The 21,650-nt window shown below is 34.8% G+C and overlaps 1 protein-coding gene across 1 annotated transcript in view; it reads right to left on the bottom strand.

The window, feature by feature from the left end:
- CSE1L (chromosome segregation 1 like) overlaps positions 1-21,650 on the bottom strand; it is a 74,371-nt gene that overhangs the window by 40,122 nt on the left and 12,599 nt on the right. The window contains exons 2-7 of the mRNA XM_044663814.1: positions 11,463-11,558; positions 10,416-10,558; positions 3,667-3,768; positions 3,424-3,569; positions 822-912; positions 421-528 (exon numbers count right to left, since the gene is read on the bottom strand). Coding sequence (XP_044519749.1) covers positions 421-528; positions 822-912; positions 3,424-3,569; positions 3,667-3,768; positions 10,416-10,558; positions 11,463-11,547 — 675 coding nt within the window. The 5' untranslated portion in view covers positions 11,548-11,558. The remainder of the gene's footprint in view (positions 1-420; positions 529-821; positions 913-3,423; positions 3,570-3,666; positions 3,769-10,415; positions 10,559-11,462; positions 11,559-21,650) is intronic.

Below are 21,650 nucleotides of genomic sequence, written 5' to 3'. Positions count from 1 at the left end.
ATCCAGAGTGCTTATTCTGCAAAGCTATATAACAGACAGACAATTAAGTACAAACTCTGGCAGGTCCTATTCAAAATAGAAAAACTCCCAGTATAGACCCAAGAACAGAAGAGTTATGATGTCTTGTAGCAGAAGAAACTAATCACTTAAAAGTTAGCCACTATATAATGAAATAATTTGGCTAGAGTAACTAATTAATTAAACCATCTACTATCGCAATCTGGCTCAGTAGAAGAAGCTTCTAGAGACAAAAATCAAAAATTCTTGACAAATTGAAAGTCTCTCTCGTGTAATTTCTGTAACTACAAAAAGAATGAGAAGGAGATGCTAAATTTCCCTTATAAAACGATTGATACAAATGTATTAAAATAACAAAATATCATCTGATACCAAAGTAGTAAAAGTAAAGATGAAACTTACCTGAAAGTTTAAACTGTAGAATAATTTTGCAATCAAAATTAAAGAGGAAAAAAGAACTTTCAGAGCAGATGCATCATTTGCATGGGTGCTGCAGAGCTCTATAGTAGCCTTAAAACAGGAAGAAATTTAAGTAATCAGTACAGAGTATGTACTCTTGTTCTCAGATTCATTGCTCTATAATAAAAAACAATTTTGTATAATGCAGCAAATAATGAGGTTGGATCTATTCATACTTCTTAATCTGGCCAAAAACCAATATAAAATTGAACAAGTTTCTTATAGTACAATGATTTTTATGAATTAAGACCTACTTTTACTCAAAACAGATTTCAAAGATAATTCCACAAATTTAATTTTACAAATTTGAACAAATTCATTTAATTTAAAATTCTCACCCATACCTTGAAAAGATTTGTCAAGGGTAATGCAAAAGCATCCAAAACAAGTTTAATTTCAGTCCATAACTCATTTGACTTAAATTCATGGCGATACCTAGGAAATAAACAAATAGCCATTTTATTTGAATTGTTTTTATTGAAGAGCTAAAATTCTTATTTTTGCACATTGAGATCTTTTCAGCATTTAACCCTGGTGACCAACCCTTCTCCATATTCTCCCCAATGACTTCCTAACTATATTACTATCTCTTTCACTAGTTCCTTTCTTTCTTCTAATCCTTTCTTAAGCTATTTTTTTGAGGTGGGAGGGGGAGGAGAGAAAAAGAGTGCTTTGCATTGCTATGATTTTCTATGCACAAACAAAGACTGTTGTAAAATAATATTACAAGTATTGAGACATGAGCAATTCACTTAACATTTCTGAGAATCAATTTCATCTATAAAGTAAGGTTTTGAGTTTGAACTGAGATAATGTATGTGAAATGTTTTTTGAACTTTAAAGTGCTTAATAAAATTAGTTATTACAAAATATATTAACAGAATAAATATCAGTTATTGTGCAGTATCAAAAATTTGTATGAGTATCATTTCAAATCGCAAGCTCCATGAGGAGATAGGTCCTAATCAGTTTTTGTCATTTCTTCAGTATTAATGTCTTTTTTGGTTTTGCTTTTCTAAAATTTCATGTTTTTACCATCTCCAGTTAGGTTTCTGATAAGAAATCAAATTTTATGTTTCTGAAATATAAATTTGATGAGACAAATTTTTCTCTTTCAAATTTTCATGTCTAGGCTTTGGGATATATATGTGTGTGTGTGTGTGTGTGTGTGTGTGTGTGTGTGTGTGTGTGTGTGTGTGTGTGTGTGTGTGTTAGGATATGACAAAAAATAAATTTAAATTACTATGGAACATATAGAAGTGTTTTGCATTTATTTACAAAGCATTTTAAAAATGGTTTCAAAAAGAATTATTTTGAAGATACTAAGATAGGAAAAAATAGGAGAGATATTACATTTTTAAAAGAAAAGTATAAATGGCATACAGGAAAATTTACAGAAAGAGATATGGAAGAACATAGTGTATTATAACTGAGAAACATGCATATACAAATACATGTTTAAAAAAACTTGCTTGTCACAGCTGTTTTAGTGTTTGATAAGCTCAAAGATCCAAGTTATTAGGGTAACATTATCTCTCACACACACACACACACACACACACACACACACACACACACACACACGACAAATACTTGAGGGAAAACACATACATTGATAGACTATTGATGGAAATGAGAAATGGTCCAACCATCATGAAAAGAAATTTGGAACCATGCCTAAATCTACTCAAAAAATCTGTTCACATCCTTTGACACAGCAGTAACATTAGTTGGCTTATATCCCAAAAGGAAAACTGAAAAAGGCCTATATGTAAAAATACTATAACAGTTCTTTTTATGGTAGCAAAGACTTGACAACTGAGGGCATGCCCATCAACTAGGAGAAAGACTAAACAAGTTATGGTATAAGGACACAATAGAACACTATTGTACTATAAGAAATGATGAAAGGGATGACTTTAAAGAAACCTGGGAAGACTTGCATGAATTAATGCAAAGTGACATGAACAGAACGAGGAAAAAAAATTAGACAATAACAACAATGTTGTAAAAGTAAAATGATTCTGAAAGTCTAAGAACTCTAAAATCACAATGATGCACCACAATTCTAGAGGACTAGCAATAAAATATGCTACCCATCTCCAGTGTTAGATAAAATTCAAGCATGCAGATTGAAGGATATGTTTTCAGGCAGGGCCAATATGGGCATCTGTTGTGCTTGACTAGAAATGTCTATATTGAGTGATTTTTCTTATCTTCTAAATGGGAAGGGTGGAGGAGGGAAAATGAGGAAATGAAGAAAGCGAATAGGACCTGAAAATAAAATTGAATTTTTTAAAAAATTGCTTGTTTTGTTAAAGATTTAGTAATCAGGAAGCAGGTAGGTGGTTCAATAGATAGACTCAAGCCTGGAGATGGGAGGTGCTGGATTTAAATCTGGCCTCAAACATTTCCTAGCTGTGTGACCCTGGGCATGTCACTTAATCTTAATTGTCTATCCCTACCTCACTTCTTCCTTAGAACCAATACACAGAATTGATTCTAAGACAGAGGGTAAGAGTTTTTTTAAAAAATTGGTTAGCATGCTTTAGATATAATGCCAGTAATCACAAAAATATAACTATTTGCAATTCAGTAAACATTTACTGAGCACTTGTCATATGCAAGTACAATAAAGACATAAGTGTATTTGAAAAGTAAAATCAAATAAACATTTAGATTCTTTAAAAGATCTGAATTCATGGAAGCATCTAGGTGGTTCAGTGTAAGCCAGGCCTAGACACAGGAGATCCTGGGTTCAAATCTGGCCCAAGATACTTCCTAGCTTAGTGACCCCAGACTTAACCCGCATTGCCTAGACCTTAATACTCTTCTGGACTTGGAACCAATACATAATATTGACTCTAAGACAAAAAAAGTAAGGGTTTTTTTAAAAATTTGAATTTATGCTTTCTGTACATAAACACCAATACACAAATCCTGTACCTTTTAAATAATGAGTGTGCTGTGCGAAGAACTCCATTGATAACATGGAAGTCTCCACTCTGAAATCGATTCACCATTTCTGTCAGTAAGTCAGGCCATTTCTGAGGAAAATCTTCTCGACCAATGATGCTAATTGCATCACTCAACTAAAAACAAATCAAAAAAAGAAATGATTGAACCAGGTGAGAAAGTTTGATAAATGAGTCTGAAAAGATAATAAAACACAATATGATGCTACTTTACCTGTTTCTGAATCTGTTCAGGGCTGCTAAGCATCAAGTGCACTATATTGGCTTTAATGGCTATTCGATCTGCTTCACAGATTTTGTTTGGTTCATCTTCAATCTAAAAGTAATGATAAATAATTAACATTAAATGATTAAACATTCCCTTCTAAGTTCCTGGACAAATTATAATTAAGTTTTCTTTTGAGGTAAGGAAGTTTGCATACTCCTTGCTACCGATTAACTACTTCCAGGTTTATCCTCTACCATTATCACCCAGTAATTTTTCCTCCTTTGAGGGCCATACAATTTACATCTACCAAATAACCAAAATCATGGTGGCTATTGTTACTAACTTTCAAGATACTGTCCCTTCATTCTTCATCAAGAGTTTTTAAGGGAGGAGTTGGGTGGCTCAGTGGATTGAGAGCCAGGTGGTCCTGGGTTCAAATTTGACCCCAGACATTTCCTAGTTGTGGGGCCTGGACTAACCACCATTGCCTAGACTTTACCGCTCTTCTGCCTTGGAACCAATACAGAGTATTGATTCTAAGACAAAAAGTAAGGCGGTGGTTTTTTTTATTTTATTAATTTTCCCCCCATTTTAGAATCAATACTCTATATTGGTTCTAAGATAGAAGAGTGATAAGGGCTAGGCAATAGGAGTAAAGTGACTTGCCCAGGGTCACACAGCTGGGAAGTGTCTGGGGTCAAATTTGAATCCAGGACCTCCTGTCTCTGGGCCTGGCTCTCAGTCCAATGAGCTACCGCTGCCCCTGAAAATAAGAGGTTTTGAGAGAGAGAGAGAGAGAGAGAGAGAGAGAATTCTGTTCCTGGCTCACACCGTCTTTTCTCTCCTTTCCAACTCCTGCCTTCATATTAATATTAATGGACTTCAACATGTATATTATGATTCTCTCAAACACACTCACCACTTAGTTAATAACAACTTACTTCATATCTCCTACTTTATCACCCTATTTTGGCCACATATAGTGTTATGCATTGATCACCCACAAACACACCATTTTCATGTCTGGAAATTCCATTATCTGATGACAACTGATTGTCAGTCTACCTTTCTTTCTACCTGGCAACCCGAAACCCTATTTTTTGTTTGCACCAAGACCTCTGATCCCTGAATTCCCAAATTCTTTCTCAGGTCATCGCCTTCCATTAGCTAAATACTCCTGTCTACATTAACCTGACTCCTTGATAACTGCCTTCTTCTTGAGTTCCTGTCCCCTGATCATATCTAATGATCTTTTTCTCAATTCTCACCCTTCCTAACCTTTCTGCAACCTTTTCTCCCCTGACAGTCTCCTACTTAAAGGTTTTGGTGACATTACTTTCTCCTGGCTCTCTTACCTAACACCTCCCTCTGGTTTCCTTTCCTAGATTTTCTAGGATCTATCCTAGATAGTCCAGGACATGACCACTAAAAGTGGGTGTCCCCCAAGACTCTGTCTTTTGTCCTTTTACCTCTAAAATATTTGACTGGGTGGTTTCAGTTATCATCTCTATGCTGATGGTTCTCAGATCTATTTATCTAGCACTAAGCTCATTTTGACCTCACATTTCCAAACACCTATTAGACATCTCAAAATGGATGTCTTATAGACATGGCATCTTAAATCCAATATATCCAAAAATAGAATTATCTTTCCCTCAAAATTCTTTACTCTTTGAAAATTCTCTATTTCTCTTAAGGGCACCACCACTCTCCCAGTCCTCAAGGCTTACTAGATTTCTCCTTACATACTTCAGTCTCTTTCAGCTCCCATATCTAATGTATTACCAAGCCCACACATTTCTACCTTCACAACATCTCTCCTATATATTCTCTTCTTTGACACTACTTCCACTCTAGTGCAGGATTTTATTAGCTGATGCCAGAATATTACAATACTGTGCTGGCTGGTCTCCCTACTTTGTCTCTCCTCATTCCATTCTATCCTCCACTCAGCTGTAAATCTTCCTAAAGCAAACTTTTAACTATTTCACTCAATTCAATAAACTCCAGGGCGGCTCCCTATCATTTTTCTAGTCAATAAACTCCAATTGCTCCTTATCATTTCCAAGATCAAATACCTTAATATGACCCCTTCATTCTTTTCTAGTTTCCTCCCCCACCCCTTCCTTTATTCACCTCCAAATACTCTGATCTAGTAACTGGTCATTTTCACTGGTTATTCCCCATGCATGGAATATTCTCCCTTTTCATCATTTCTAACTCTTCTCTTCCTTTCTTCAAATGCTACAAAAAAAATCTAACCTTGTATAAGAAATGTTTCTAATCCCTCTAAATTCTAGAACCTTCCCTCTATTGATTATCTCCAATTTATGTTTTATACATCTTATTTCTAAATAGTTGTTTTCGTGCTGTCTCCCTTTATTAGACTGGGAGCTAACAAGCGAGATTAAGGAGGCAGCTGGGTGACTCTGGATTGAGAGCCAGACCTAGAGATAGGAGGTCCTGGATTCAAATCTGAAGTCAGACACATCCTAGCTGTGTGACCCTGGGCAAGTCACTTAACCCCCATTGCCCAGCCCTTACTGCTTTTCTGTCTTGGAACCGATATACAGTATTGATTCTACGACAGAAGGTATGGATTATTAAAGAAAATTCCCTAAGGCTTAGCATAGTTACATAATTACAAAGCAAACAATAAATGTAATAAATGCTGACTTTCAAATTATTAATTTTCTGGGGCATATATTCCAGAAGGGCCTATTGGTAGGGTCTGTCTACCATTAGTAATAGTTCTACAAAAACATGCCACAGGGGAAAATTAGTGTTACAGTAGTAAAATATTGTTATATATGCAGAAAGTCACACAACATGGCAATGGGAAGCAAACCAAGAAAATTATGCCACTGGGGCTCAAATAATGGTTGTATAATATTTTCTTTCATTATTTGTCATTAACCTGATATTATTATGAGTGGGTTTCATTGGCATTATAATGGGCCTTCAGTTTTATCATGAAATTATGCTGGTCAAGATACTAAAGCACAATATGCTTGCCTGCACATTTATTTGCTTATAAGGTCTATATCCTTCCTACTTTGGCCTGGGTATGTGCAATGCTTAAAGTCAAAAGTTTTAAAATATGGAAGAAGTTTCATTTCATTATCTAAATCTAAACCAAATTAATGTTTCATATTCATACTGATCTAAGGTATCAAAGGCTTTTATAAAGAGAATTTCTTGGAATTGTAAAACCAGATAGAGCTAGATGACTGTAGTATCATGTAGTGATAACTAATAGACTGATAAGAAAGTATCTCTTTACAACCTTAATGGCTTCAAATGATGTTGAGTTAAATAAAAAAAGAGGTTCCTGGGGGTAAATTGGTTCTATTCAAAACTTGAAAAGGGAAAAGAGAAGGGAAGGTGAAAGGAATTCACTAATGCAGAAAAAAAGAGCAGAATTTTGCTAATTATCATATTTGAGGTACAAGAGAAAGAATATACATATATGGAAGAGATGGAGGAAAGTGGGCAAATAAACTTCATTCTTATATAAAAAGAACAAAAGAGGATAGCAAACTCAAGAAGAAAACAAGTAGAGGATAAGGGGTGGTAGTGAGGTAGATCAAGAAAGAGAATAATACCAAGAAGGGAATATCTGCAATTGAAACAAACCTCCTTATCCTAATGTGTTCAAAAAAGGCAAAAAAAAATTTTTTTTAAAGAACCAGAATATAAGGAGGTGCCCTAGACTGACTCATAGATAATGGCTGAACAAACTGTGGTATGTGAATAACAATACAATTGAACCATAAGAAATGACAATAAAGACAACATTAGACAACCTTGGATAGTATGAATTGAAAATAAGTGAAATGAAAAGAAACAACAATTTTTACATGGAGAGCATTATTAGAAAGAAAAAACCTTTGAAACACTATAAGAAATTTAATCAATACAGTGTTCAATCAACCAATCACATTCCCAGAGGACCTATGTATGATGAAGCATGTTACCACTTACTGTCCAGGAGCCAATAGACATAAGGAACACAAAGAGACATACATTTTGGATTTGTCTGCTAGGACAATTTCTTTTCCTTGATTACTGTTCACAAAGGCATTTTTTTTTCTTTCTCTTGTTTTTGAGGTGAGAGTTGGAGGACAATACTGATGCCAAGAAAAGGAGGGACACTGATCATTTTTTTAAAAACATAAATAAAACAGGTAAAATCCAGTGGAACTGCTCATTGACTATGGGAGGGGGTTGGAAGGAGGGGAGGGAAAGAACATTAATTATGTAACCATCGGAAAATATTCTAAATCAATTAATTAAATAAAATCTCCCCAACCAAAATAAATAAAGTGTAAATAAAAGAGCACCAATAGGATTCAGAAGGATAACTCTAATAGGCTGATAAGAAAGTATCTCTTTGTGAATGTACCATGTGCAGCTGAAAAGAAGTTGTATTCCTTTTTGTCCTTATTTATTTTTCTCCACATATCTATTAAATCTAATTTTTCTAGGATTTCATTCACCTCTCATCTCTTTCTTATTTATTTTTTGGTTTGATTTATCTAGATCTGATAGAGGAATATTTAGATCTCCCATTAGTATAGTTTTACTATCTATTTCCTCCTTGAGCTCTGCCAGTTTCTCCTTTAGAAATTTGGATGCTATACCATTTGGTGCATACATGTTGAGTACTGTTATTTCCTCATTATCTATACTGCCTTTTATCAGGATGTAATTACCTTCCCTATCTCTTTTAATCAGATCTATTTTTACTTTGACTTTATCAGAAATCATGATTGCCACTCCTGTCTTCTTTTTCTCAGCTGAAGCCCAAAAGATTTTACTCCAGCCATTGACCTTAACCCTATGTATGTCCACCTGCCTCATGTGTGTTTCTTGTAGACAACATATGGTAGGATTTTGTTTTCTAATCCACTCTGCTATTTGCTTCTATTTTATGAGTGAGTTCATCCCAATCACATTCAGGGTTATAATTATCAGCTGTGTATTTCCTAACATTTTGGTATCCTCTCCTAATTCTACTCCTTCTTCTTATGCTATTTCCTTTTAAACCGGTGGTTTGTTTTAAATCAGTCCCCTTTGTCCCCTCCCTTGGTATACTAACCTTTCCACCCCCTCCTTTCTCATTATTTTTTAAGGCCTAATGAATTCCCTTCCCCCTCTCTTCAATAATCTCTATCAATAACATGTAATTAGGTCTTGATCAATGATACATGTAAAACCCAGTGGAATTGTGCATCAGCTAAGGGGGGTTAGGAGGGTTTGGGGGAGAGGGAAAGAACATGAAATATGTAACTATGGGAAAATATTCAAAATAAAAATAAAAATATCTCTTTACAACCTTAATGGCTTCAAAGGGTGTTGAGTTAAATAAAAAAAACAAGAGGTTCCTGGGGAACTAAAATACGCTAATCAGTTTTGAAAGAAACAGGAAGAAGTTAAATGCTTTTTTGAAAAATTCAATTTTATAGACAAATCTTGTGTCCTGTCATATAGAAATGTTGGAGGTTCTTGGAATTTTAAGATCAAAATTAACACACACACACACACACACACACACACACACACACACACACACCTCCCAATAAAACGAGATAAACAATATGCCCTTTGCAAAGGAAGTGGTGAAATTTCCTCTGACAATACTGAGACGGACTGGAGAATATAAGTACAGTTTCATGAGCAGATAAAGGAAGATATGCCTTGCAAACTTCCTTCTAATTCAATGACTAAACAACATTATTTTATTTATTCCTTTTCAGTATTAGAGAAAAAGCCACACCTGTCCAATTCTTTAGCATATTTATAAATACTGGCACATGGCTAATAAGATAATATTTTATATCTTATTTACTACCTGGAAAATAATACAGACTTGTTAAATTCAATCTGGAAATATTTCTTATATCCATTTAACCTTATTTGTGGTACTGCTATCACTTCAAAGAATTGATCATTTCTTTAGCCCAGATAAAAGTGAAAAAATGAGAACAAGACATCAAATGTGTTTCACAATTTATGATAGTATTTTTAAAACTTCTTGACACCAGCATCTAAAAAATATCTTGAAATTATGAATGTGTATATTCTAAAATATATAGACCAATTAGTATTATAAACAAGTAGGAATAAACCAAATTATTTTGCTAATAAATAAAGGCTTTTTCTCTGTGGTAGGATTTGTTTTTTATTTAGTTAGTTTTATCCCAGTTATACATAATCTCATCAGTTTAGTCTAAGATAAAATAATAAGTCTATGCTCAGGCCACTAAATATTGCATTGTTTTACCTGTCAAGGCACTTTTAGAAAACAATTAAAATTTATAAAACGTAATAAGCAACATTTCCAAAAAAGAAAAAGGATCTTTGAAGTATTTTTTAATGCAAAGAACAAGTTTAGAGGAAAATACAAATAAGAGCTAACATGTAGAACTCATTATATACCCCCTAAAAAAATAGGATGAAGAAAAAAACTTTAAGCTGTATCAACTTAATTCAGAAATGCTAACAGTTGGAATTAATAAAATGGAGATGACATAAATAAAAATATAAAATCTTAGTTGCTACCAACAAAGTCAAATCCATGAAAATTGTTCAAGTAGATGAGAATAAAAAGTTTGTAACAGAGATTTACTCAATAGTTTGTAATCAGAGATTTATGTGTCAACCAATATTCTTCTGCAAATATTGTTTATAAAGGTCCTGTAAGTGTAAAGGAAAGATAAAAGTTTTAAAATTCTAATTACTAAAATACCTACAATTCTCCAGTTCCTCTTGATATAGTTCTTGAATGTTACCGAGGCACACACTTTGATGACATTATCTTGACACTTCTCCAGCAATGTTAAAAGCAACAATGGGTAATTCTGATTTCCTTCAACAGACTCGAGAAATTTCTCAGCTGTAAAATATAATTTCATTTTTCAGAACATCAAATAATTTTTATTACATATCAAAATACTTCCATCTAAATATATGAGAAACAAAGAAATTTAAAGATTTCAGTTTCAAAGTTAAAAATGGACATATCTGGTCAAACCCACTTAAGTGAGCTATTCTAAATCTAACTGGGGCATCTAAAGGTCTCGAATGTTAAGAGCATTTACTCAAGCATTCTAGTTTACCTTTGTAACTCATGATAAATCTATTAAGGCCAGTTATCCTTATTCATAAAATGACAGGAATGGACTATATGACATAAGTATTAATATGTGTATAGTGATTTGCAGTGCTAAATGTACTTTCATATGTATCACCTGGTTTCATCTTTAAAAAAAAAAAAAAAACACAAGGTAGCTATTTTTATCCCAGCATTACAGATGAAAAAAATAAGGAAAAGCAAAGTGAATTTGGGAGAAAATCACATAAACTGCAGAAGTAGGAATGGAACACAGGCTATAATTTTTAGTCCTTTTAGTTCGTATGCTTTCTCCTATCCAATTTCCTTTCTAAGTGTAAAATATTGCACTTATGTTCCATGAACACCATAAACCTTTTAAATCTGCATGTTTTCACTCCATTTGAAGTTACTTAATATTTTTTTCGTCAGTCTGTAAATCAGCACGGCCTTTAATTTTTCCTAACTTTACCAAATTTCTAGGATTTTCTCTCTTCATAATATTCCATAAAAATTCTATATTAACCTTTATCTAGAACATTTATGATGTTTTAGAACTGCACTGCAAGTTTTGCCTTTCTTTTCCTAGATTTATGAGTCTCAGTCTTTTCAGTCTTTATTCATAAAACTTTTCTTTTTAACCCGTACCTTGTTTTTCAGGGGGAAAACCTCTATATTAACACTTTACCTGGACGTCTGATAGCAGGATCAGGATCAAGTGTTTTCTTTAAGTACTCTGTTAGAGTTTGCAAATTTGCATCACTTAGTTCCATTGTGGCAGAACCTAAAATACAGAAGAGGTTTGAGTAATTAATCAAGTAACTGTGCTATAAATATATTCATGGGATCATAGATTCAAAATTAGAAGAAATATGAAAGGTCTAGTCCAACTCCTTCATTTTTCAAATACGGCCCAAAAAGGTTGAGTGACAAGTCAAAAAGGGGGAAAGTGACAGAACAATGTTCAAAACCCAGTCCTCTGAAAAATTACCATAGCAGTTATTACCTGGGGATGTTAACATATCCCTTCTCACACATATTAATATATTATGTTTGCAGCATAAATAAATTGAGAAAAGTTTCCAGGAATTGAACTTTAAGGTGAGAATGATTACTTGACTGATAAAAACAAAAGTATATTAGAATAAGAAAAGGTGTGGGGAAAAAGGAAGAAGCAATAGAGGAAGAAAAAAAAAGACCAAAAATAAATTTTATTTAAATTCCAAAAGATAGAGATAAACAGAATATAATGATAGCATGACTATGTTGGTTTTCTCAAAGTCCATGGAGAACAATGGGTAAGAAACTATCATTTAGCAAGACTAAATAGTTCTTATTAGCTTTTTCCTAAAAGTAATTAGAATATAAAATGAATTCAGAAAAATCATCTGCGTGTCAACATACTATCAACAAAACAACAAACAAAATTTCTCCAATTATGTAAATATGTCCTTATTTAGGGGCACGTAGCACACTGAATAGAGTGCCAGGCATGAAGTCAGAAGGTCCTGGGTTCAAATTTAGCCTCAGATGCTTCCTAGCTGTGTGACCCTGAGCAAATCACTTAACCCAGTTTCGTCCTTTACCAATGCCTTTGAATTGACTTAATAGTTAAAAAAAGGGTTAAAAAAACCAACAACCTCAGAAGGAATAGAATTTCTATTTGAAATTATTGTAGAATGAATAAACTATGAATATACAACTACAAAAATACTACTTATAGAAATCAAAACATTTTAAAGAAACCTTACTTTGTCCTAGTATCAATTATAAGACAGAAGGCCAGCCAATGGATGTTAAGTGGTTTGCCCAGGGTCATATAGCCAGGAAGTGTCTGAGGCCACATTTGAACCCAAGACTTTCCAGCTCTAGGCCTGTTTTTCCATACACTGTAGTATCTAGCTGTCTCGAAACAAAGACATTTAGATAACTGGAGAAATGTCATTTCCTCATGGGTAGTCTGAGTTTATACAATAAGAATTACAATATTATGACATTAGTTTGTTTATTCACTACTGTACCATTCAAACTACCTAATACAACTTTATAGAACTAGACAGAAAAAAATCAGAGAAATTCATCAGAACAAATGAAAGGTCATGAAGATCAAAAGAAATAATAAAAAAGGAGGAGAGAAAAGTTTAGCAGTATCAGATCTCAAATTATACCATAAAGCAGGAATCAACAAAACAACTCAATACTTAAAAAACCAAAACAATCTCACTCTCTATCTTAATATCAATAACTAATTATTGGTTCCAAGGCAAAAGAATGGAATGGATGAGGCTATTAGGGTTAAGTGACTTGCTTAGGGTCACACAGCCATAAGTGTCTGAGATCCCATTTGAATGCAAGTTCTTCTAACTCCAGGCCTGGCTCTCTATCCACTGAGCCACCTAGCTGCCCCTACTTTTTCCCCTTAAGAAATTGGTTGTCAGTACTACAGATTAGGTAGTACTTACATAAAGTTTTAAAAATAAAACCAAAGACCCCAGTTAACTGGGGTAATTATTCACTATTTAACAAAAACTTCTAAGTAAACTGGCAAGCAGTCTGGAGAAATTAAGTATGGACTAACATCTCACATCACAGATTAAGATAAATTCCAAATAAGTACATGCCTTACACAAAATGGGTGACATCATAAGCAAATTAAATGAGCAATGAAGAAATTACCCTTTCAGATCTTCCTAACAAGTTTCTCTGACAATAGTTTTACTTGCAAAACTGACTCAAATAACAAAAGATCAAGAATATCAAGGGAAATAATGAAAAAAAATATGTGAAGGAAGGGGACCAGACATTAAACTATACTATAAAGCAGCAGTCATCAAAACAACATGGTCCCACCCTTACCAATCTTCCACCTATGAGACAATACACCGAAGTACAAGGGTTTAAAAAAAAACAATATGGTATTGGCTAAGAGACAGAAGGGAGGATCAGTGGAACAGACTTGGGGTAAGTCACGTCAGCAAGACAGTCTATGATAAACCCAAAGAGCCCTACTTTTGGGACAAAAATCCACTATTTGACAAAAACTGCTGGGAAATTTGGAAAACAATATGGGAGAGATTAGGTTTAGATCAACATCTCACACCCTACACCAAGATAAATTCAGAATGGGTGAATGACTTGAATATAAAGAGGGAATATAAAGTTAAGTGAACACAGAATAGCATACCTGTCAGATCTCTGGAAAAGGAAAGATTTTAAAACCAAGAGTTAAGAGAAAATTACAAAATGTAAAATAAATTATTTTGATTATATTAAATTAAAAAGTTTTTGTACAAACAAAAACAATGCAACCAAAATCAGAGGGGAAACAACAAACTGAGAAAAAATCTTTATAACAAAAAACTCTGACAGGGGTCTAATTACTCAAATATACAAGGAGTTAAATCAATTGTATAAAAAAATCAAGCCATTCCCCAATCGATAAATGGGCAAGGGACATGAATAGGCAATTTTCAGATAAAGAAATCAAAACTATCAATAAGCACATGAGAAAGTGTTCTAAATCTCTAATAATTAGAAAAATGCAAATCAAAACAACTCTGAGGTATCACCTCACACCTAGCAGATTGGCTAAAATGAGACAAGGGGAGAGTAATGAATGTTGGAGGGGATGTGGCAAAATAGGGACATTAATGCATTGCTGGTAGAGTTGTGAACTGATCCAAACATTCTGGATGGCAATTTGGAACTATGCCCTTTGATCCAGCCATACCACTATTGGGTTTGTACCCCAAAGAGATCATAGATAAACAGACTTGTACAAAAATATTTATAGTCGTGCTTTTTGTGGTGGCAAAAAACTGGAAAATGAGGGAATGCCCTTCAATCGGGGAATGGCTAAACAAATTGCGGTATATGCTGGTGATGGAATACTAAACTGGAGGAATTCCAGGTGAACTGGAAAGACCTCCAGGAATTGATACAGAGTGAAAGGAGCAGAGCCAGAAGAACATTGTACACAGAGACCAATACACTGTGGTACAATCGAATGTAATGGACTTCTGCACTAGCAGCACTAGCAGCAATGCAATGGCCCAGGACAATTCTGAGGGATTTATGGAAAAGAACGATACCCACATTCAGAGGAAGAACTGCAAGAGCGGAAACACAGAAGAAAAGTAACTGCTTGAACACATGAGTTGAGGTGGACAATGATTGGGGATGTTGATTCTAAGGACCACCCCAGGGCAACTATCAATAATATGGAAATAGGTCTTGATCAATGACACATGTTAAATAAAACCAGTGGAAATGTGCATCTGCTATGGTGGGGTGGGGGAGGGCAGGTGGGATGAAGGGGAAAGTAAGAGCATGAATCATGTAACCATGTTAACTTTTCTAAAAAATAAATATTATTAAATGTTAAAAAAGACTCAAATTTATAATAATAGCAATTCCTTGGCTGAACAAGTTATGGAATAAATGGTTGTGATAGAATATTATTGTGCTATAAGAAAGAACAAGCAGGATGCTCTCAGAAAAACTTGCTCATTAACAAAAACTGCTGGGAAAATTGGAAAACAGTATGGCAAAAATTAGGTTGAGATCAATATCTTGCATTCTATACCAAGATACAGTCAAAATGATTTAAATGTAACGGGTGATACCTGTCAGATCCATGGAGTATTGAAGGAAACCAAGCATTGTTTCTTTCCACTTAAGAGGTGGAAGTAAGAACACCTATTTGTACAAAAATATTTGTAGCTGCTCTTTTTGTGCTAGCAAAAAATTGGAAATTAAAGGGATGTCCAACAATTGGGGAATGGCTGAATAAATTATGGTATATGATGGTGATGGAATACAATTGTGATATAAGAAATGATGAACAGGATGATTTCAGAAAGATCTGGAAAGACCTTCATGAACTATTGCAGAGCGAAATAAGCAGAACCAGGAAAACAATGTACACAGTAACAGCAATATTGTGAAATGATCGACTGTGACAAACCGCTATTATCAGCAATACAATGATCCATGACAATTTTGAGGAACTTATAAAAAAGAATACTATCTACCTCCAGAGAAAGAACTGTTGGAATAAGAATGCAGATGAAAGCATATGATTTATCACTTGTTTATTTGGCTATATGTTTAGGGGTTTGGGTTTTATAAGATTATTCACTTACAAAAATGAATAATATGGAAAATGTTTTATGTGACAATACATGTATACCCCGGATTGAATTGCGTGTCAGCTCCAGGAATGAGAAGGAAAGAAGAGAGGGAGACAATGTGGATCATATAAATTCAGAAAACATATGTGGAAATTTGTTATTAAAATAAAATATTTTAAAAATATGAAGATATTAAAAAAATACCTTGCTCACAAAGATAGCAATCTAATGTGCTAGACACAAATAATTAGGTATATACAATATAAAGAGAGTAGATGTAAGAGAATCTCAAAGAGAATGACACTAATAACCAGGAGGGCCCAGAAAGGCTTTTTGCAGAGATTCGTAGGGAAATAAAGAGATAATAGTTAACATGGTATGGAGAATAGCAAGTACAAAGGCACAAAGATGAGAGATGGGATTCCAGTTTGAAGTAGTGCAAGCTGGCCAGTATGGCTAGACTGTAGAGAGCATGAAGTAGAATCATACATGTAACAAATTCAGCATCATAAAGGACAACTTTCATCAATATGAAAAACCTGATGAAGCACACTTTTCTTGGCTGAAGAGATGGAATATAGATGCAGAATAAGACTACTAACAATTTCAGTCATGACTAACATAAGGCAAATTTATTTTGCTTGACTATTTTGTTTGTTAAGAGAAGGCTTTCATTTGGGAAAGCTATTACAATGGGAGTATGAAGGATCATAATAATGATGCAAAAAAAGGAAAATTATCAAAATTATTTTCATAGAACAGAGTAGAAAAAAGTACAAAGGCAATATAATATGGCAATGCTGCCACTATGTCATTAAATTTAACATTAAAAAAAAAAGTAGACATAGAACGACAGGAAAAAAGTCAATGAAAAGTTAAATCAATGTATCCCTTTCCCAATCAAAGGTATAAAAACTTCTGGGAGAAATGTCATCTTTTCTATCAGCCATTCATGTGGTGTTTCTAAGAAACCCTCTAGTTTCAATAAAGAAATAATATTCTCTCAGTATGAGGCTGATTTCATAAATCCTACTTTACTCGCTTTAGCCATATTTGGTCTTTTCCTTCTTTTATATATATAAAATACTTTGGAATCAATATATTTATAAGTAAAGATATAAAATATTCTTTTCTTTCTGGTTTCCATTTTCTCATCACATTTTTCAATGCTGTTTGCTGAATATGTAGTGAAATTTCAACATTATAAGTGCTTGCTATTTTCTGTCCTTGCTGTTCAGTGTCTCTTCATCCCCCCCCAAAAAAAATTCCTGTCAGTTCTGATATAACATTTGTTTTGAAAATGTAAATTTGGGGAACCACTTGAACATTAATCAGATTTCACATTTGCTTATCCCACAAGTCTGTCTGTGAGGAGTAAAATGCCATATTTATTGTATAATTTGTGGTGCTGTAAGAACAGTGAGTGGGAGGCTGGTCTGAACTCATACCCCCACCTCCTGTGATAACCCCCCAGGTCTCCGTCCACTGTTCATATCCTTTAATTTGAGGAAGTTGTTTTGAAAGCTGCACCCCTAACCTCATTGTTCCCATAAATTCTGCGTTTTCTATTGTGATTTTTTTATGAATGTATATTTTAAATTATAGCTGAAATGCCTATACTTGTTTTTTTATTTTGTATATACTATGTACACGTGTTGTCTCCTCCATGGAATATAAGCTTGTAAGAGAAGTGGATAGAGAGTTAGGTCTGGAGAGGGGAGGTTCTGGTGTTCAAATTTGACCACAGACACTTCCTAGCTGTGTGACCCTGAGCAAGTCACTTAACTCCAGTTGCATAGACCTTACCATTCTTCTGCCTTGGAACTGATGTTACTGATTCTAAAACAGATGATATGCATAAAAAAAAAAAAGAAAGGACCAAAAGGGAGTTAACAGCTTCACTAGATATAATAAGAAATATTAAAACAAAGTAAAGATAGGAAAAAAAAGAAAATTTAAGATTACCTCACAGCAAAAATGACTTCACTTAAAAACAGATTGAGGAGAAAAAAAATGAATTACTGGACTACCTGAAAGCCAACACATTAAAAAAAAAAGTGGAGACATTATATTTCAAGAAATCATAAAGGAAAATTGTTCAGAGCTCTTAAAACCAAAAGGCAATATGCAAAGAAAAAGAATCCATTGATCATCTCCTAAAAGAAACTTAAAAAAAAGTCCCAAGGATATTACAAACAAAATCTAAAGCTTCCAAGTCAAAGAAAAATAATGCAAGCAACCAGAAAGATTTCAAGTACCAAGGATTCAGGAATCACACAATTTAGCAGCTACCACTATAAAGGAATGGAGACTCTGGAATAGAATTTTCCAGAGGGCAAAGGATACAGACCTAGAATTTAACTTGCCTAGCAAAATTAATATAATCCTATAGAAGGAAAGAAACAGAGGACTTCCTTTTAATGAAACAGGTCTTCCAAATATTCCTGATAAAGAACTGAGCTAAACTCTGAAGTTCAAACAAGGGAGTCAGGAGAAATATAAAGGAAATAAATGAACAATCTTAAGGACTAGGGAGCAGCTAGTTGGCTCAGTAGACTGAGAGACAAGTCTAGAGATAGGTCTTGAGTTCAAAACTGGCCTCAGATACTGCCTAGCTGTAAGACTCAGAACAAGTCACTTAATCCCCACTGCCTAGCCATTCCCACTCTTCTACTGTGGATCCATTGGACTGGTTCTGAGACAAGACAAGAGTTAAAAAAAAAACTCAAACTGGAGGAGTTCCAGGCGAACTGGAGAGACCTCCAGGAACTGATGCAGAGCGAAAGGAGCAAAGCCAGAAGACTGATATACTGTAGTAAAATTGAATGTAATGGACCTCTGTACCAGCAGCAATACAATGACCCAGGACAATTCTGAGGGATTTATGGTAAAGATGCTGCCCACATTCAGAGGAAGGACTGCAGGAGAGGAAACATATAAGAAAAACAACTGCTTGAACGCATGGGTCGGGGTGGACATGATTGGGGATGTGGACTCGAAACTACCACACCAATGCAACTACCAACAATTTGGAAATTGGTCTTGATCAAGGACACATGACAAAACTAGTGGAAATGTGCATCGGCCATGGGTGGGGGGGGGTGCGGGGGGGCGAAGGGGAAAGGAGGAGCATGAATCATGTAACCATGTTAAAAATGAATATTAATAAATGTTTGGAAAAAAAAGACAATGAATAGGAAAAAAAACTCAATAATAATAAGCAATTACCATTAAAGGTTACAGAAGGAATCTAACTAGACAGAAGGCTAGGAGTGGTTGCTGATGATCTTAAAAAGAACAGAAAAGGGAGAGAGAGGCAAATATACAGGTGATAAGAGTTGGAGGAGAAGATAGAAGTGGTGGTGGGTACAGCAGCAGCAGTAGCAGTAGCTATAGCAATAAAAGTAGTAAGAGTAGCAGTGGTGGTACTATGGATGTATGGAGTGATCAGGAAGGGGTAGCAACTATGGCATGAGGGCTTGCTAAATTTCTTTCAGGGCTGTTCATCACCCTTTTACCAAATTCTCACCTGTGGCTCCAAGAAGCTGTAGTAGCCACAGTATAGTAAAATCATCTCAGCAGACAGATTAAACCAGGTTGAAGGTAAATGAGAAGCCTCAAACCCTTTGGTGAATTAGGAGAATATCTACCCCAAACATGTGAAGACTTCCCCAGGCAGAATGGATGAATAAGTACAATTTGTTTCAACAGCCATGAAGGTGGATGAAGCAGGTGCTGTGGAGCATTTTAGAGGTTGGTCAGACATGGAAGAGATTAAGGTCATCCACTGCATCCAAGGCCATCGCCAGTTGTCCTAGTTTTTGTCATGCCACTGGATTTGAATGTCTCTGGAAGAGAGAGTGAGGCTGATGATTTTGTACAACTCTGCCTCACTTAAATTTAATTCATGAGCAAGTAAATACATCACTTTTGTAATGTAAATGCTCCTCTTTGAAAATGATAGATGAAGAAGTAGTAGGAGTAGAGGGTGGTGGTAGTGGTGGTAGTAATGATAGTTAATTTTTATGTAGTGTTTATTATGTACCTGACATTGTATTAAGCACTTTATAAATATTAGCTCATTTTGAATCTCACAAGAATCATGAAAGAAAGGTGCTATGATCAGTGTGCACAAGAAGTTTATGTAAACAAGAAGTGAGGGAAATGGCTAATACTTGGACCTCACTGTCATCTGAACTGGTCAAAGGGGGGAAAGAATAAACAAACACACATACACATATAGTTACAGAACTACATTTCACTCAACAGAGGAAACAAGAGGGAAAGGAGAGAATGGAAACTGGGTTAATTGAGAATAATTAGGCTTAATCTAATTCTGAACAAAATCAATTCTAAGGATGAACAAAAGTATGTATAGCTCTTTTTGGTGGCAAACAATTGAAAACTGAGAGAGAAAAAGGGAGTTCTTTGTTCTCTTTGTCCATTCTGAGTTTATACTTTCTTTTTTCTTTTATTTCTTTTATTCCCTTTGTCTATTTTGAGTTAACACTTGTTGGTTAACAATAACTTAAGTACTCCTACTTAGTACCACACTAGATTGAAGACAGGATCAACTCTCCTTTGTCTACTTTTGAATTGAAAGCTTGAACACCCTACTTAGCAATAGGTGGAGGAGCTCTCCACCTTTCACCTCAATTAGCCAGGAATCTGTGAACCATTCTGATGAGTATTCACCTCTCCTGAAGGTGAGAAGTGGTTCTCACAAACACTGCCCCCCTGGAGAGTGCTGGGGAATTTGGAAGCTGTGATTGGCCCTTGTGAAAAGGGGAAGGGACAAGAAGCTACTATAAAAGGCCCTGAATTTCTGGGGCTAGGGAGGTCACATGTAAGAAGGAAGTTGGTTTCAAGAAGATCAGCTTAAGGAAGAATCACCTTCCAGTCATCATCTTGACCTGCCTCTTGGAGGAAACTTGGGTGAGTGAATAGCTGACTTTCCTTTCCTAACTTCTGGAGAGAGTTTAATTCCAGCTGGAGGTCAAAAAGTCCTGGCTGAGTCTAGCACCAGAGAAATATTTAGATAAATAGGCTAAATGTCTTCTCTACCTTTCTGTATAACTCTACTATCACTCTTTCCACTTCTTTTGTAAATAAGTTATGAAGTCATTTCAACTTTGAGCAATAATACTTTAAATTGGTGACTACCATATTATTTATAATTTTCATATATTTTAGTCAAACCATTAAAATTTAATTTCCATGGGGGTGCTCCTCAACTAGGGAATGACTAAACAAGTTATGGGATATAAATAAGATGGGATACTATTGTGCTAAAAATGACAAAAGGGATGGTTTTGAGAAAGTTCAGATTTATATGAAGCAACAGTGAAGTGAGTAAAACCAGATGATTTATACCAAAATACCAATATAAAATCTAGTAACGTTTTAAAACTTAGCAACTCAACAGAAGAGATTAATGATGAAATAGATTATTTATCTCCTAATAGAAGAGATAATTCCCTAATCACTAGCCCTCACATCCAGATGTAGTAATTAGGGAATTGCTTAAGGCAGTGATGGGCAAAATACAGCCTGGATCTGGCCCTCGGGGGAATAGTTTACCCATCACTGCTCTAAGCATTTGGCCATTTATCATTCAGAGACTATACTCTTTTAACTTTCATGTTCATAACACCATAAAGTCTAAAGAGCTGAAACGTCGCTTTTGTAATGTAAATGGTCCTCTTTGAAAATGAGAATCATCCTCAGGAATCATCCATTCCAAA

Source organism: Gracilinanus agilis, chromosome 2 (genome assembly GCF_016433145.1).
Source record: "Gracilinanus agilis isolate LMUSP501 chromosome 2, AgileGrace, whole genome shotgun sequence".
NCBI classification, from domain to species: domain Eukaryota; kingdom Metazoa; phylum Chordata; class Mammalia; order Didelphimorphia; family Didelphidae; genus Gracilinanus; species Gracilinanus agilis.
The sequence above is the reverse complement of the archived record's forward strand: the minus strand, read 5'-3'. Positions and strand labels throughout refer to the sequence as shown.